Source organism: Sinocyclocheilus anshuiensis, unplaced genomic scaffold (genome assembly GCF_001515605.1).
Source record: "Sinocyclocheilus anshuiensis isolate Anshui unplaced genomic scaffold, SAMN03320099.WGS_v1.1 scaffold569, whole genome shotgun sequence".
NCBI lineage: Eukaryota > Metazoa > Chordata > Actinopteri > Cypriniformes > Cyprinidae > Sinocyclocheilus > Sinocyclocheilus anshuiensis.
The window spans coordinates 566104-585772 of record NW_015536511.1 but is presented as its reverse complement, the minus strand read 5'-3'; the positions used below and the strand labels follow the sequence as shown (position 1 = coordinate 585772).

The 19669-nt window shown below is 36.2% G+C and overlaps 1 protein-coding gene across 2 annotated transcripts in view; it reads left to right on the top strand.

Annotated features, from left to right (window-relative positions):
* Window positions 1–19669, top strand: part of nectin1b (nectin cell adhesion molecule 1b) — a 228968-nt gene that overhangs the window by 162555 nt on the left and 46744 nt on the right. Inside the window, exons 6-7 of one of the 2 annotated variants that reach the window (XM_016490688.1) lie at window positions 13565–13712; window positions 17286–17366. In XM_016490688.1, the coding sequence (XP_016346174.1) occupies window positions 13565–13712; window positions 17286–17366 (229 nt within the window). The remainder of the gene's footprint in view (window positions 1–13564; window positions 13713–17285; window positions 17367–19669) is intronic. The other variant, XM_016490695.1, reaches the window with a different exon arrangement.

Sequence of the window (19669 nt, the reverse complement as noted above, 5' to 3'; positions counted from 1 at the left end):
GCAGAAACAGAGAAACAAATAGAGACATAATTAGCGTAGCTGCTGTTCCAACCAAGCAAAATGTATTTGTTTAACCCAAGCTAAAGAATAATAATGCACATTTGATCAGATATAACTGCAGTACAAGATTACGAGATGCATTATTTGAATGCTTGGCCAAAGACATGTGTCTTTAATCTAGATTTAATCAGAGAGAGAGTGTCTGAACCCTGAACGTTATCAGGAAGGCTCTTCCAGATTTTGGGAGCCAAATGCGAAAAAGCTCTACCTCCTTTAGTGGGGTGCGATGAATGAAGCTGAAGTATTATACGCTGTAGAATCTACATTTGATATTGTATTTCTGATGTTATCTATTTTATCAGTGAAGAAATGAATAAAGTCATTACTGTTAAACTGTGAGGGAATATTTAGATCTGAGAATAATGCTTTCTCCAGTGAAAAAAAGTCCATCCCCTGTTGTCCCCTCACATTAAACTGTTTTGGACTGTTTTTGCTTGTAAACAGTGTTTTTTTTTCTGTGAATTTTTCTCTTCTGATTTAGATTAGATGACTTTTTCACTAGAGAAAGCCACATATGGATAGAGGACTCATATTTCAGCTGAAAGCAATGGTTTTATGATAAAAATGTCTTAAGGATGGATTTGTTTATTGCAAACACACAGCTTTTTACTTCAGAATATGTTAATTGATGGACTGGCGTGGTGTGGATTATTGATATGTTTATTCAGCTGTTTGGACTCTCATTCTGATGGCACCCAATCACTGCGAGGGTCCGTTGGTGAGCAATTGATGTAATCCAATTGTTCTGATGAAGAAACAAACTAATCTACTGTACATCTTTTATGACCTGAGGGTGAGCAAATTTGTCTTTCTTAATATTTTCAAGAAAATTTGAATTTCTATGCATGGACAAAAATGAGAACACGTTAGTGAGAGAATCAGTAGCTGAACCTGTTTCCATTGAAAACTACTAGCATGCCAGTCATGGTGACAGACTGTTAGTCAGTTGGAAGAGGTCTGGTCCAGGTGGGCCAAGCTGATTTCAGGGCCTCTTATTTTAATGCGCGACTCATACTGCAATGTGTGACTAACATGTTACAGCGGAGTCTTGCCACTTTGAACTTTTGAAAGATCTTAACACAAGGGTAAAAGGCCAAGATGGAAAATACCCAGCTGAAGGGTGACAGAGCTCTTTACATAGCAACTGAAATGCCTTTCGCCTCTCATTTTCTCACCAAAGGCACATGCTCTGCATGAGATGTACTGACAAGGAAGCATGCCTGATAATTCAAGATGTTTGCATGCATGTAGTGCCAATTCTTAACATGAACTGAAACAGAGTCTTAAGCTGTACAATAGCATTCCATAACCTTGTGAGCTGCCATCCTAGACAGCTTTTTAAGGGACCATATAGGCACACTAGATGGGATGCAGATGGAAACATAAATATGCCATCTTTTGGTCCCATTTTAAGGCAGCTTAGCATGTATTCTTAATATCAAGATAGTTATTTGTATGTAACATTCATAGGTGCAAAAACTTTTTTTTTTTTTTTTGTACATCTGGGTAGATGCTAAAACTTACGACATGGTCTGGCTAGGGTGACCATATATCCACTTTTTCCCAGACATGTTCCGGCTGGGATTTCTAAGTTGCCTAAAATATCTGAATTGTGGCTTTGTTTTCCTATTGTATTCATACTTGCTGAAGGTAATGACTGAAAAGTACTTTGACCAATAACATGTAGGCATTGTACGTAATTTGAGGTGTGATAGAAGGTCCGATCTACAGAGAATGGTCAAAGCTATGCAAATATGTGTACATATAATAAAGGATATACTGAAAAACATAGCAGATGCACAAGTTTAGTATTGTAGGCTATAGACCACCAAACGACGATGTGTTGCATTTGTCATGCTCACTGGCAGCATACAATAGTTTAGTGTGGGGTACAGAGTAAATTTTTAGCAGTTAATGGCTCATCACTGTGAAGAAATGTTAACCTTATCCACTCCATGAGCACTCTGACTTCCTGGCAAAAAAAACAAAAAAAACAGTTATTATACAGTATGTGTCCCATATTTCTGTCGACTGAAACAGCCATATCATTAATTATGAAATAATCATTATTTTGATTCAGTTATTTCTTTTCACAAAACTGGCCAAATGGGTTTGCAAAACAGTCTGAATCAATTCATATTTGTTTTTGTGTCAGTTTTAAAAGCTGTCTAGACACATCTTCATTCTGCTCAGCCTTTGATCTCATTGATTGTTTGTTTTTGTTTTTTTTACATGAGCATATATTGAATAATAATAATAATAAAAAAATCCCCTCTGTGCATGCCCTCATATGAAATCCTGCAGACGCCCCTGACGTTTATAATTATTTATGGTGCATCTGTAGTGTATTTTATGGTCTAAAATGATTACAGAAATTTTATTTATTTTAAGATATTAAAGTGTAGTCTTGTTTAAGACTATGTAATCCTTTGAAGCATGCTGGCACCAGAAGTCACACAGAACAAAATGAAATGTATCATTTAAAATTAAGTAAATGAGTCAACTGCTTTTAATGAATGCTATTGAAAATAGAATCTAATTTCTTATACATACAATAAAATCAACCAATATGTAACCAATATGTTAATATTTGCACAACTGTAAAAGTTGTTCATACTTAAACTTCAAATCTGGACCTCGAGAAGTCAATGGCTACTGTCAGCTGTTTGGTTACTAACATTCTTCAAAATATCTGATTTTGATGACAGAATTTTCATTCATTCATTCATTCATTCATTTAAAATATTTCTTTAGGCAAATGTACCTGTATGTGTGCTAGAAATGCATATGAATACTCATGAGAATGTTGCCATTTCAGTAAGGATAATAATTTAGAAGGCAGCTGCCTATGTAGACAGTATCAAGCAAGGCCACTCACTAGGTTCTGGAAAAGGGCAAATATGTTATTCATTAGGGACCCAACGGAAAAAAAGTGGTTGCCCATGATTTTCTCGTTATGCTCGTAATGACAGATACATTACTAAACAGGAAATACTGTTTATGTCAAACCATATGATATCATCAATAATCAATTACAACTTGAAGTGGTCACAAACAGGAACACATTGCTAACCAGAAGTGAATTCCATGTAGTGAATTGGGCTGGAGAATGGCGGCAGAATTAATAACGCAGAAAGTTCAAATGATAAACAAATGCAAATCTGCATGGCCCAGCCCTTGCTCCCCTCGGAGAACTGTGACCAGCACTGAGGCCTTTATTGCTCTGAAGGGGAAGGAGCCTGCTGTGACCATCATGCATTAATATACCAGCCTTCCTCCCTTGATCCAACCACGATGAAATCTGATTCTTCTCAGCATGATATAAGATACAGAGCACAAGTTCACATCTGCAGAGTGAGAAACTGATATGTCATGTGGTGTCTGGAAGCTGGATCTCACATTCACGTCTGGCACACTGTGTGTGGTACATGAAAGTGCCGTTAGAGGAACGTTTAACTTTTAATAAACTGTTCGTATTGTGTTGAAGTTCCCTGGGTTGCTTATACTTGTATACACAAACGGCAACTGTGGAACAAGACTAAGTATGAGTCTAACATTCACTAGCAGTGACATTCAAGCACTATTGAATAAATAAATACAAATAAAATAAAATAAAGAAATTGCAACTTTTATCTCACAATTCTCACTTCCTATATGGCACTAGAGATCAGTTTTTGTTCCAAGGAGCTCAGACCATCCTGAGCTATTGGGGTTTCTGTAAACATTCATATCATTTTGTCACATGACATTCACTAGAATATAACAAGAATGTAACAATGAACACTGTATATGATATATATACCATTGATTGTTAACTTACAAAGGACCTTACATGACTAAATGTTAAGGATCTGAGGCCATGGAGCTGCTCAGAGGGGCTGCATTAGCGCCACTGACAGGTGATGGAGGTATCTGCCACCCAGGAGGAGGCTGCATCACTAATCATCAAGGTCGTATCCAGGAGGGGCAGAGACATCACTCTGCTGACAGGGACGCTACAGGTCTATATGTGGGTGGATTCTCTGCTCTCATTGAAAATCAATGACGATTTGTCACTTTCTGAGACAGGACAGAAGTGGCATTTCTATATTTTTCTTAAATGCAGTGATTTATAAGAAAACAAATATTTGGTTACTTAGGTGGGTTTCAAATATTTCCACTTATTTTGGGGGCTTCAACTTGGCTTGAAAGCAGAGACTGGGAATATCGTTAAAGCCTGAGGCACTATGATTTCTACCATGTTGAAAATGCAAATGGAATCATGGAAATATAATGTAAACAAATAAATCAGAAGTAGAGCTATACACTTAATAATACTACAATATAGTGTCTGTGAATATTAACCTAAAATAAATACATTCTGAATCAACATGTAATGCTTGTGGTGTTCTCAGTGTCTGCCATCTCAATACATGATGACATGAACACATACATTTCATCTCCAGAGCTGCTCTGAGACTCATTTTATGAGCATTTCATCTTTTCATTTGATGAAAGTATTGTCAGATACACATAAACTTAAAAGTCTTTATTACAAGCTGCCAAAATAAAAGTTTGGTTTAACTTGAATAATTATGACTGAAATAAATAACAGTAAAATATCCTCCTCAAAGTAATAATAACAATACAGTTTATTTAAACAATCTTCTTCTTCTTTTTCTTCTCCTGTATTTCTTTCTTTCTTTTTTTATGTTTTAAGGAATATCACTCAAAGTCACTGTTTAATTCAAACAGTAAACTATGTATTGTAGTACTAATAGTACAATACAGTACTATTGTATTGTAAACTTGCTTGCCAGAAAAAAAAAAAAATATATATATCAAATATTTTTTTTTAATTCAATTATGAAATTAAAACACAACAGAATTTCTGGGAACAAATATAAAATACATTTCATAATGCATTATTATTGTTCAAATTGTAAATAATTATTAAATTGTTAAAATGTTATGAGTTCAATTTATTAGACATACTTTTTAATTATTAAAAGTTAAATCATTAAGACGGAATCCAGAAATATTTAAAAGGTAAACACATAATTTGGGGGCGGGGGATTTAATTAATTTTGGCGCAAAAAAATACAAAATAAAATAAAGCAGATTTTATAGGGCCCTACTATACACAAAAGAACATTTATTCACGTCAAACCATAAAAGTTTTATTGAACTTTTAAAAATGTGGAAGAATTGCAAAGTGTTTTCCCGAAATGCCATTAAAGTTCATCAGATCCTCTCATCTGGTAACTCAACTGTGACCTCCCCTAAATGGACTTTCTATTGTTGTCGCGTGGCCACAAATGTCAAAACAAATAGAATTTTCAATTAGTTTGCTCACAGAGCACCTTAACTGAGCAATCATAGCAGAAAGGCTGTCAAATGCTGCCCCTGTGATTCTTCTTTTATGATCAACAAACAGGCTGTCATGCTTTTGGAGATGGGTGGGAGACCGCTGCTCTGGCCTGCCAGCTCGTCCGCCTGTTGAAAGTTTATAGTGCATTACAAACCTATTGATCACAGCTCTGGGCAGGCCTGCTGCTCTTACAACAGAAAAGAGCCTGTTGTCTGTAATGCAGTTGCACTGATAGGCCATTATTTAACTCCAACATAATTCAATGGCTTTGACCGCACGCTATCACAACAACTAAAGAATAATATTGAGTCCCTGGGGTTTGGTCTTAAAGGATCAGCTAGCAAAGTGATTGCGGTGTCGTTCCTGCTGCCGTGAACTTTATGTATCTCTCTCTCAGTGACTGACGCTAAAGATTCAGGTTATGCACTGATTAGAAAAGTTAAGTCCGATGTGCCTTCCCAGAGGAAAGTTTTATTGCTCAGAGGTTGCTCTTTCATGGCTGAAAAGACTTGATGGAGTTCTCTGTTATGCATTTAAGCATCTCAGATCTCATATTATTTAAGAATCTCAGATGTTTCTCCTAAAATGCCAAGAAATAAACGGTGAAGAGCTCATAGTATGTATGACTACATTGTTGAATGTATGGCTAAAAAAGAGATAAGCACCAGAAATGAGCATCATGTCGGTAACCCTCTTATGGGACGTCCCTTATCTGGTACAATATAAAACAGGGAATCTCATAAAAAAAAGGTCTCTTTAATATCTCAGTCTTCAAACCTGAAGCACAGGTGTTCTATAATCCAGTTCCTTGGGCATGATCATCAGCAATTTAATCAAAGAAAGCATCATACCTTAAAGTTTAAATGGAAAAAGTTCACTCTAAAATATGTTTTAATATATCCTGTGTTCGCTCTCCCAGCAATGCATTTCAAAGTTTAATTGAATCTTCCAGCATGCACGGCTTTACTACTGTAACACTGTCCTGCAGGGGCTAATTGAATTTCCTTCTGTATGCTTAGCTATACATTTTGAGAACTGGATCGATTTTTCCATCCCTCATGGAGCTAGGTCTTGAACAAGGTGATTAATAAGAATTGCTGTAACAAAGTCTTGCTCCAACTTTTGCCATGATGACAGAATTATTTCAGCCTTCTGGGCCACGGCTGTACAACTCTGTACATAACTGGACTTTAGTGATAGGCTCCAATCCATAAAAGGAAAATTGCATTTGAACCTTTTCTTGTCCTCATTGTGTGTTTGTGTTATGTAACACAAAATTGTATCTGACTGCTGCATTAAGGCAATGGAAAGCATGCCCAAAGGGCAACTACAGTTATGAAAATAAAACTCATAGCAGAAAGCCCTTTCTTCTGTTCTCTCTAACATGCGACACCTTTCTCCTTATTGTCACACGTACTTCTCATTTGTTATGCCCCTTTTCTCAATATGTTGTCTTAAAATGATCTGCAGATTAGTGACACTTTGAATAAAGAATAAAAATGCAAACATTTGGAAATGTATTTAAAATAAAATGAATGAATGAATGAATCAATAAATCAATATTTGATTGTTTTTTTTTTTTCTCAGAAACTTCAGTAGCAGGGTTGAATAGTTAAGCTTGACAAAAACAATACATTTGTAATTATTTATTTTCCCATCATGCTGTTGAAAGGGTCCACTTTTTTTTTTCTGCAACCGATCAGAATCAAGCATTCAGAACATACATATATAATCACAATTTTCACAGTGTTTTATGATTTTGATTGTTGAATTAAGTTGAGATCTGTGAAGAACATCAAGACCTATGAAGTACAGTAGGACAGACCCAAATTACCATTTTAAGAGGGGATACAGACTTTTGATATGTTTAAAACTCTACTTTCCATGCTTGGTTAATGTTATCTAATAGTTTATCTAAATATCTAAAAGATCTCGCAACAAAAACTTGCTTTCTGCCTCCAACGCTTTTAAAAATATCCAAGGAACACCAACCCTACTTGTGAAAAGTTTTCTGCATGTTATTTTGTATTATATTGATAATTCAGCATTAATTAATTTCATCATTCCAAACAGCTTTTGATTTCAGAGGTTCTGATTGGCTACTCGGTAGGACACTCCCAATATCTTAGCAGAGAAAGATCAACAGTTGCAGTCCTTTTCTCTGCAGTGTAGCTATCTGAGGCTTCCACAAGTACGGTTTACACATTTTTTAAATATATAATATAATATCAACTATGAAATGACCATGCAATGTAGAGCGTTATCAAATGTCTGTATATTTAATGGTCATTTTTGGTCTGTGTCTTTTAAAAATATCAGAGGAACACCAATGTGTAGTATACTTGTGAAATGTGCAAGTATTTTTCCCGCCGTTTGGAGGTTTACAACACCATGACTTCCAAGTAGACTGCAGAAAGCACAGTGCCTGAGGTCAGCGAGGGCCCCAAAAGCAGTTGTCCCGAAGTGGCATGTAATTGCCTACACTGTCCACGCTGAGTGTCAAGCACAAAGTGAGAGCGGTGTGGGGCGGTTTACAGGTGTGAAGGCTTGCGCTGCCATTGTTCGCCGTTATGTGAAGTGGTGCTCTGAATGTCCGTCATTGTGCTCTAGAGAGAGTTAGCCAAGCGATCAGAGGCTGTCGGGGGGAAAAATCACCCCTGGGACAGAAGCTTTGTCCTGTCAGGAGAGACAGTCATGGTCAGATAATAATGAAGACATCATGGGGGCTATAGATAGGCGGCTTACTCAGTAGAGTCTTGAAAGTGTTTAGAGATTCTCACAGCACTATGGGAGAAGCCATTGATTCCGCCCTAGGTTTGCTAAGTTTTGCTCGTTGAGGTTGGCAGACTCTGTTTGAGGATGGAATCCTAATGCTGCTCTGGGCGGTTTACAGGTGTGGAGGCTTGCGCTGCCATTGTTCGCCGTTATGTGAAGTGGTGCTCTGAATGTCCGTCATTGTGCTCTAGAGAGAGTTAGCCAAGCGATCAGAGGCTGTCGGGGGGAAAAATCACCCCTGGGACAGAAGCTTTGTCCTGTCAGGAGAGACAGTCATGGTCAGATAATAATGAAGACATCATGGGGGCTATAGATAGGCGGCTTACTCAGTAGAGTCTTGAAAGTGTTTAGAGATTCTCACAGCACTATGGGAGAAGCCATTGATTCCGCCCTAGGTTTGCTAAGTTTTGCTCATTGAGGTTGGCAGACTCTGTTTGAGGACGGAATCCTAATGCTGCTCTGCCATTCAATTCAGGATCTCTGGAAGTGAATCTGAGCCATTGTGCCTTGATGTTTGATGGAGTACTCAGCAGTTAAAGATTCATGAGAATGCATTATTCTGTTTTCTGCCCGTCTTTCTAGTACTATTGAATCAGCGAGATTGCATACGCTTTTTTGACATGGATGAAACTTTATACATCAGTGTTCATAATCTTGGATCAGCCAGTGATTGAGGATTAGAGTTTAATGAAAAATACTGATTCATGCAAGGATAGATCCGCCCTTTCTTAGCAACAATGATAGTTATATAATTATATCACGTATCATTTTTTCATATCACATTATTAGGGCATACCAATTACTTGTTAAAAAGGAGTAAAAACTATTTTCTGGACACTTAATATTAGATCCAAATGTCTTTCTTGGCTTCTACCCCAGACTTACAAAGAGAAATACACTTCAACTGAAGTCTTACATTTGAAACCAATATTGTTTGAACTCCCAGAGGAAATACAAATTACAAATGAGATCTCTTTAATATTTCAATTATTTTTTTTCTAGACAGCAATGAGAATAAATACAAAGCAAACAGAGACTCAAGTGTCTCACTTCCAAGTTTTTTCTACACCCCAATAATCCCATTTTTCTCCTCTAGAGTTTCAGAATAGATATAAATAACATCTGAAACTGTGTTCAGATTTGCCAATATAACAAACTCTGCAATCAAAAGTCAAAGACATCAATATTAACTCCAGTATTTCTCATCAAATTAATACTGTGTTATCCATTTGAATTTTATACCATAGCTATGTCAAAATGTCTCTTTTAGCTTCAGTTAGTAACTAGACTTGCAAAGGGAAATTCACTTAAACTGCAGTCTTACAGTTCAAACCAATAGTGTTTGAACTCCCATAGGATATACACGTACAAATGAGATCTCTTTAATATTTCAATTACTTCTTATAGACAGCAATGAGATTAAATAGAGAACAAATGGAGATCTTTTTATTCTAAAGTTTCAGAATAGATATCTATAATGTCTCAAACTGTGCTCAGAATTGCCAAGATACCAAGTTCTGCAATCAAAAGTGAAAGATACCAATATGAACTCTCATCAAATTAATACTTTGCGATCCATTTTAATTTTATAGCTATGCCTAAATGTCGCTCTTAGCTTGAGTTAATAACTAGACTTGCAAAGAGAAACTAACTTCAACTGCAGTCTTACATTTCAAACCAGTAGAGTTAGAACTCCCACAGGAAATATAAATTGCAAACGAGATCTCTTCAATATCTGAGTTGTTTCTTCTAGACAGCAATACGATTAAATAGAGAAACACAAATGTCCTACTTCTCAGTTTTTTCATCTTTCAGAAAAAACCCCACCTCATTAATCCCACATTTTTTTTTCATCTAGAGTTTCAAAATTATGTCAAACTGTGCTCCGATTTTGAAATACTCCAGTATTTCTCGTCAAATTCTTCCAGTGCAACCATTTAAATTGTATAGCTCTCTATACTTGTTCTCTGTCCAAACGTCTCTCATTTGCATCCATTTTTTATTTCCCTTAATGAATTTTATCAAAAGCAGACAAAGTTGATATTTCAATGAAACAGCTGAGACCTCCATAAAGTCTTTCAAACTATGAAAGATCAACCACTGTACAATAAAACATTCCTGGCTGTAAAAGCACTTGTATGTAAATCAATCAAACAAGCAAATCGATCAAACTCGGCACTAAGTATATGACAGCACAATCTCCTAGAAAGCCATGGAAGCACAAAAAAATCTTGCAAAACAAGCCAGAACGCCATCAAACAGCAGAATTAAATGTTATTTATGACATGAGCGTTAGAAAAATAGCACCGAAGCCACAAAGAGCTCTCGCTTATTGTGTTCAGTTATATTACATTTCTTGGCCTGGTTCCTGTCGACAATAATTCTGTCATCTGCTGTATTTAGTGATTAAATCTAAGTGTTGCACGTCTGAGCATAATTTGCATGGGTAGTCTAGTCTATGCAGACGAGTTATGACAAGTGACTGATTGTAGCACATATGGTGCCACCGTAAACGCTCTCACCCCCTGCTGGCCATCAGTCACACTGCACCAGTTTTATGAGATACCCCTGACAGTGGAATCGGTTGCCATGTTGACATTTGCTGCCAACATTGACTGTTTTTGACACAAAATAGAGGCCAATCATAAAGTCAGCAACAGCTGCCGCAGTCTTCAGAACATATTTGCCCCAATTGTCTGCTAAAAAACCCCAGTGGCTTAACACCCACGAGCAGCTGCTCAGTTGGGTTACATGCGAGAATGTGCTTTTGCTGGAATGCATTATGTCTGATTGTTTTTGCTGGCATTTTTGCATAAATATTAACATCTAAAATTATAGTGCTCTCATAAGGAGCAGCTAAGTTCATGCACTTTTGCGGAGCCCACATACTGAAAATAAAAAAATAAATAAAAATGAATGCATAAACAAAATTATTCTTTTAGCAGATTGTGTACAATATTTATGTGGTTGGTTGACTGCAGTCCTAAAGCAACATTAGTTACTTAGGTAAACGTTAACAATTCAATCTAGCAAGAAGCTAATATTAGTAGCCTGTGGAGATCACTGCACTGTGGCTTTTGTGTTTCCAGGCTGAGTTTTATCTGCTGAAATACAAAGGAAACTGCTGCTTTCAGCCCTGATGCAAGGATTACAGAAGAAACCTCTTTACCTTCACACCTCAACAGTATTGACTGAAATTCACACATATATTTGCTCTCAGTTTCAAAGGTTGTGAGAATGTAGCCTCTCGCAACCTATGAGACAGACTTAAAATGTTGTGTTGACCTTGCGTTGTAATACACAGGTACAACTGACAATGCTTTTTAAAGAAGAGCATCATCCGTAAGGAGTCAAGTTGTTGTTGTGTTTTGTTGCTGCCTGCGTTAGTTTGTATGGATAACCAGTTAAAGATTAGAATCAGACCAGAAGATTAAAACCAGAATTTTTCGCCCTAAAAAAATATGATGATCCCATCATGATCCCATGATGCTTTGTACATTTTAGTTCAGTTCCTGAATTTGAATTGATATAGCAAACAGGAACTAGAACTGAAATTCAAATCTGCATTAAAATTATAAGAAATTCATATTCAACATTGAATTTCAGATTCATTCAACTGCAATACAAAAAAAAAAAAAAAGTCAATGTTGGCTTGACAGGCCTCCAATCCATTTCTTATTTCAGTTCAAGTTCCAGTGGGTAATGGTGCTATTTTTATTTATTTAATTTTTAAGTTTGCTCAAACTCGTTATTTGCACAAGCCTAGAAAGTTATATGCATTTAAGATGATGTGTAGGTGAAAAATGATGACAATTTTATTTTGTTATGATCTATCCCTATAAATGTATTATAAGATGTGTGCTTGATACAGTATTCATTTGAATGAATGATGCATTTATATAGCGCTTTTATTGTGTATTGTTGTACACCCAAAGTGCTTTACAATCATGTGGGGGGGTCTCTCCTCAACCACCACCAGTGTGCAGCATCCACTTGGATGACGACGGCAGCCACAGGACAACGGCGCCAGTGCGCTCACCACACACCAGCTACAGGTGGAGAGGAGAGATAGTCATAGAGCCAATTAAGTGGTTGTGGATTATTAGGAGGCCATGATTGACAAAGGTCAGGGGGGCAATTTGGCCAGGACACCGGGGTCACACACCTACTCTTTATGAGAAGTGCCATGGGATTTTTAATGACCACAGAGAGTCAGGACCTCGGTTTAACATCTCATCCGAAAGACGGTGCTTTTTGACAGTAAAGTGTCCCCGTCACTATACTGGGGTGTTAAGACCCACACAGACCACAGAGTGAGCACCCCCTGCTGGCCTCACTAACACCTCTTCTAACAACAACCTAGTTTTCCCAGGAGGTCTCCCATACAGGTACAGACCAGGCTCAACCCTGCTTAGCTTAATTGGGCAACCAGTCTTGGGCTGCAGGGTGATATGGTGATATATAATTTGTTTTGATTGTTTTTGGCATAAATGAAAATTCACCCTATTCTATTTTCAAAACAGATGTAGACCCTTCTGTTAACAATTCGTCCATGCATTTAATTTCTTTTTTTTTTTTTTGACCTTGTAATTTTTGGAGTGCCAAATCCAATTTTCTTTTTCAATAAGCCATTACACTCAGATCTATGTCAAATAATGGAAGAAAAGATTAGTCGCTGCTTTCATTTTTCATTGCTGTGCTTCTAACGCTGCTATCATCCTTTTTAAAGGGACCCCAAATTTAAAATTTCCTCACCGTTTACTTACCCTCATGTCGTTCCAAACTTGTATGAATGTCTTTCTTTTGCTGCACACCAAAGAAGATATTTCCTATCTTTTTCTTTCTTTCTTTCTTTCTTTCTTTCTTTCTTTCTTTCTTTCTTTCCCCATACTATGGAAGTCAATGGGGACCAGCAAATTATTTTACACTCAACACAAGCAAGAAACCCATACAGGTTTGGAACAACTCAAGGGTATATAATGCCAGAATGTTAATTTTAGGTGAACTGTCCCTTTAAGCTCTGACATCAACCATCATGTCTCATAAAAAAAAAAAAAAAAAACTGACTGGAATCCTGGTTCTAAAGTGAAACCTGTTGTCAATAGTAGGCCTAATTGTTGATTAAATAATGCATCTGAGGAAAAGATGTAAACAATTAAATAGAAAATAATTCTTGATCCCACACTGCGTTTACTTCACGCTGACTTAACATGCAGGAATGAAGCAGTGTAAACACAGTGATGTTTTGATTATCTGTGGTCAGCTAGTGCTGTGTCAGCCTGCAAACTCTTATTTGTGATTCAGAATCGTTGATTGTTTAATCATGGTGGGATGAATCAGGCACAATTCATAATGATCTTTCTTTCTCTTCTCCTGCAGAAAAGCTGATGCCACAGGGGCCTCCTGGCGGTATTTTTGGCATCTTGGGAGTTGTGGTGGTGGCCGGTCTGATTGTAGGAGTGGTGGCAACAATATGTATGGTGTACAGGAGAGGACAGAAGCCCCGCACAGAAACAGACAACGATCTGTAAGTACTTCACTCACAGGTGACATTGATTGTGGGCCCTTTTTTCCATGGCCACTTTATGAAATCACTTACAGCAGGGACCAATCTACAGTAACACAGCGGAAGCACTGAACAGAAGTTTCATCTTGTTTATGGGGTTTCAGTAAAATCATAAAGCAAAATGCAAACAAATCTCTTGCTGCAAACAATGTAAGCATATTTAATATTTCACTCTAAAATTGTGAAATATTGTAAAAAAAAAACAAAAAAAAAAAACAAAAATATATTGCGGTTGTTATCTATATCCACTGACATACAGCTGCAATCCTGGTTGACAAAAATGGTAAAAGTGATAATTAAAAAAAAAGTAAAAATGTATTTAAAATTATTTGTGGATAACCATAATAATGAGTTTTTATTAATGCTACCTGCGTTTGAAGGTTGGAGAAAGAGGTGATTGAAACGGTAATGCAGAGCCTGTCATTGTCATTAAGAAGAGGCTGTTTCTGAAAGTATTACTCTGCATCATCCCATCATTTTGCCGGGCTTCTAGTTACCTTAATGAAAGAACAACCTTCAGTACTTTGGGTTCATCACACTTAAAATATCCAGAAAAGAAGCATTTATGAATGCATCTCTCATTTTGCTGTCAGTGGATGCACTTGAATGCTTAAGAGCGTGTTATCTATTTGTTAAATAAGAGGTTTCTTGATTGCTATGTAGACCTGATTTGTCCATTTCTCAGTTTGAGAGACAGGTGTTTCAATCAAGGCTGATTGCAGGAGGCACATCAGATTAGCACCAGAGCCTGTCAAATCCCAAAGCATGGCAAATAAACAGAACACTTGACAGTCAACGGTTTGAAGCGCACACTTCACAAAACTCAGTGCTACATGGGAACTCAGAAAAGACCGAAACTTTGGCCCTGATGATCTACGGTGATTGGGGGCATCTATAGTTGAGAAGGCTATTTGTTAGAAATGAATAATGATGAGCTATACCATTCTGGACCACGTTTTCTAGAAGCATTATAAGCCTGTATGTAGATTGTAGAAACAATTGTACAAATTATCTTAGACTGTTTCCCAAATTGCAATTGCAACTGTAATTGCAAAAATATACTCTTGTTTAAACTGCAAAATTAAATAAGATAATAAGACTTGTTTTCTTGCTGTATGAATAAATGTAACCAAGTGAGGTCTACACTTAAATCAAGGGGGGGATCATTTGGGAAATATGGCAAAAAAAAAAATCATATTTATTTTCATAAGAAATATGAAAAGAAAACAAATAATTGTTTGCAGTTGTGTCAGTTTATCTTAAAAGTACCAATCAAGATAAATTTACATTGTTTGTGGTAAATAATTTTATCAGATGTATCACTCTGTCTTTAATAGGTAAATTTGCAATATTTCACATTCTTACAGTATGTAAGATATCAATGTTATGACAGCAGATATTGAGTGATAGCTGATCAGCAATATGTGTATCACGTAACACTGACTTCTGACCTGATATGGTCCTAGGTAACTCAGTCCTGTCAATGTTGCTCTAATTTGTGAAGCCGAGACTGCTGAAACATATTGCACAGGACTTGCAACCATGTTTCCAGCTAAGTTCCCTCTGAGATCCTTCCCAGAATGCTCCGTGAACAGGCCAAAATTCAATGTGGCCACTGCCCTCATATAAAATATAAACGCTGGGAGATGAATGTGAGGACATATGGCTTTCTTTCTCTGCCATACGGAGATGTGGACTCGCACACCCTGACTGCTTCCAGAACGGGTCCTATTAGCAACTTCTTTAGTCATGCTTCAGTTCAAAAACACTGAAACATAGGTATTAATATCACTTTCAACCCACACTGAGTCACTTGGATCAGTAAATCAGCATATTGCCATTTATCCCCATTTAACTTGTGATATTTAAAGTTAGTGTAATCTGTCCTTCTGAGAGGGTAATTAATTCCTCACAGGGGAGTGTTGGCTTCTGTCCTTCATGGGAAAATCGTCCTGGCAAACCAGTATGAGGGTGCATGAAATCTGGCACAGTATCCACCTGAGTTCTTAATTACCTCAGAGATGAAATTATGATGCTCATTTGAGAGACTCTCACAGAATCCATGCCATTTCGTTTTATGCTTTGAAAGCTTGATATCTGAGTTTGCAAGCAGGTCTAAGCATCAGTTGGAACAGTGGTCTGTATTATTATTATTATTATTATTAAACAATATTTTAACAAACCTGCTACACTGCTTATTAATATTTGAAAACCTTTTTTTTTTTTCTGCCAAATCAAACAACGTATGAAATCATGTGGTTTTAAGCAAAATCTAAGATAACGACCTTGTAAGGTAAGTACAAGCGTAATATGGTGCAGCTTCACAAAAATGTGATACTATTTATGATTTAATAATTCATGATTTTCATAAAATCCATATTATAGCAATTATTATAAATTATTCAATTTATAGCAATAGCAAATGCACTAAACATGGTATAGAAACTTTTTTTTTACTTAGAAATTGCTAGTAAATGTTACAGTTACATGTGAAGAAACAGTAACACATTTAATTAATTATTAATTAGTAAGAAATTTTGACGTAAAAGGACTCAAATAGTATTTTCTTGTAGCCCCAAGAAAGCCCAAAAAAGCAATTTTTTCTTTCTTGTTTTCTCGTGATCACAACTTACTTTTATTGTGATCTCGACAAAACTAAAGCTGTTTCGGAACTTGAGAAGGAAGCTGTTAGGTATGCAACTTTATTGCCGAGCCGACGTGAATCAAACACCAGTCTGTGCTTACAAGGCGGAATATTTCTCGTAATTTGTGTAATGAAAAAACAGCTTTTTTATGTCGAGAAAATAACTTTTTTTTATTCGAAATCACAAGAAAATTTGATCATAAAGAAAAAAAATGAATATACAAAAAATAATGCATGGCCTATAGTATGGCTTCAATACTTGTAAAACATACGTCAATAATCAGTTTTATTTACAGCTTCGCAATTATTTTTTTTTTAAACAGTGTGTACTGTAGGCTGTTTGTTTGCTTTCTCTTTCCGTCCCTCTGTGATTTTCTCAGGATGCCTTATTTTTCCCTCCTATATGTAATTTCTTTTGTTTGTCATGACTGTCGTTATTTATGAAGGAATAAGGGGGTTTTCAAATCATCATAATTTAACGTAGTGCTGTTGTTTTCCCACAAGAATTCTAAATTTACCACCCAGCAATAAATGGAGCACTTGTGTTTGTCGGTAAATGTAAATCACCCGGTGCAGCTGCAATAAGTGTCAAAGCGTTCGGCTGTAGCTCTAACACGCATCCAGTCGCACCTTTTATCTGTGTCAAGAGTCAATACGCTTCAGCCGACCCTGTGAAACGGCACCTAAGATGGAGTAGCCTGCTAAAGACCTGGCATCTGCCCACGTTCTCTCTCGCAATCAATCCACAGGCCTAAAGAGACAAATAAAGCACGCTGATTTCCTCTCACAGGAATGAATTAGGAACAAATGAGGCTCTCCTCTTTCGCTTGCTGTCTTTCTCTGCTGCTTTGCTTCAGTAACCACTCTTTCTCTCTCTTTCTGGATCCCAGCATCGCAGTGGCTGATAGCTGCGTGACAAAGCCAGAGGCTCCTGGGACTGAGGCCCCAAAGAAACCCGAATCCCCCACCAGGAAAGTAAAGGTCACGGCCTCCTAGTCTACCCCCTTTCTGAATTTCCCCTCATAGAGTCTTTGTGTGGCATGATGGCCTCCAGTTCTGTCTGTTTTGAGCATTTGAGCATTAATGGGAAAAAAATAATGAATAGGAGAGCGGGAAGTGTTGTAACAACAACACTAGTGTACCCGATTAGAAATAAGCTACAGGGGTGAAATTATTATTATTTATTATTATTAGTAGTAGTAGTAGTAGTATATGCAACCGCAAATGTGTGAGAAATAAAGTTGTGAATGAATGAATGAATGAATGAATCAAGGAATCAATCAATCAATCAATCAATCAATCAATCAATCAATCAATCAATCAATCAGAATTTCTGTCATGTTTCCAGTACGAATAACCAAACATTCTTAAATCAAGATACATTCACTTAAGAACAAAATGACTTAAGAAATTAAGAGAAATTGAGCATACAATTTTGTATTGAAATATTTATGCATAATAAAAGCAAAAAAATAAAATAAAATCATGCCAATACTGTAAGAAAATAATCACGTTTTCCCTTTTAGATTTCATACCCCACAAGTATTTTTTTTTTGTTTGTTTTTTTTAGAAATTAATTATTTCTATATCTTAATATCTTAAGTCATTTTGCTTCTCAAGTATATATTATGAATTAGGAATGTTTAGATATTTGTACTGGAAAACAAGACAAAATACTAAAGATGTTTTTTTTTAATTATTATTCTTTCCGCAGTGCATAATCGGGAACCCAAAAGTCACATTCATTCATTCATTCATTCATTCATTCATTCATTCATTCATTCATTCATTCATTCATTCATTCATTCATTCATTCATTCATTCATTCATTCATTCATTCATTCATTCATTCATTCATTCATTCATTCATTCATTCATTCATTCATTCATTCATTCATTCATTCATTCATTCATTCATTCATTCATTCATTCATTCATTCATTCATTCACTCACTCACTCTCTCACTTAATTTGGGCTTCCATTGATTTGTAATCATGGAATTACTGGAGAAAAATTACAGCATCATCCAAATCTACAAGTCCTCCTGTTTAATTTGATGTGGAATGACAATGATTATTTAAAAAAAAATTAATTACCACCATAAATTATAATCCAATGTTCATGTTAAAGGATAAATTGTAGATTTATAAACTAGTTTAGTTTGTATCAGATAAATCAAGGAATTATATCAAAAGGGGAAAAAAAAAAAAAGGTTTGTATGAAAGTTTTAATAGTTTTGACCAGACCGCAAACGCAGTACAGTTTTTGGATGACTTTGCAATAGCCAGAGATAAAGAAAGGCCTACATGATGTGTGCAAGCTACAAAGTTGAGCTTTTTGAAGTGTGCACTTTCATCATGCACTCTTTTGATGAAAAGTTAATTGTGTTACAATCATTCCTCAAGAGGATTCTCATCTAGTTTTACTTCTAAAACTAAAACTACTTTACACTGACTCACACTGCAAACTCTGCTCAATATGCTAAAACTCCCTAACCTCCGTTGGTCTCTTTTCTCTCCCTGTGTTGCCTGCAAGCATGTTTCTGTCTGCATGTCCAGAATATGAGTCTCTGGTGAACAGTGGTCCTCATCTAGTGCTGCTTGTTGCTGGTGTTTCAGTGATAGTAGAGCTGTCGTATCTGTGCTTGTCTATGTTTGTAATTCTATTAGGAACAGTTTTGACTATATGCGATATTAAAAAATGAAACTTTCTCAAATTATTATTCAAACTGCTGAAGTAGATTTTGGCATTTTGGTGTAATGGTGGGTAAAATGTAGTATTGGAGACAATATAGAGAAAGAAAAACTGTACACAATTAATATAATATAATATAATATAATATAATATAATATAAAATATTCCTCATGTTTCATGATAATTTTTTTTCTTTTGTTTTTTGTTGAGAGGATCGTGTCATTCTTTGTGATGTTTATGCAGTGTTTAATGTCACAATGGAGTAGAACCGGACAATAATTCAATATCAATATGTATCGCGATATAATTTTTTTCAATAACGGTGATATGATTTTTAAACACATTTCCGATATTTTGATACACATTACCAGTGTTTCCCATACATTCATTTATTTGTGACGTTTGACTTCATTGAATAAACACGTTTCAAAATCAAAACACTGTTTTTTTTATGAATGTATCTCTGAAGGGAAAGGACTGTCTTCAGAAAAGTTTCGATGGCATTTTCAGTTTATCTGATAAAGAAGCATTCATGAGCGTAGCTGATTTGATTACAGCCGTTACCGTGGAAACCGCTGT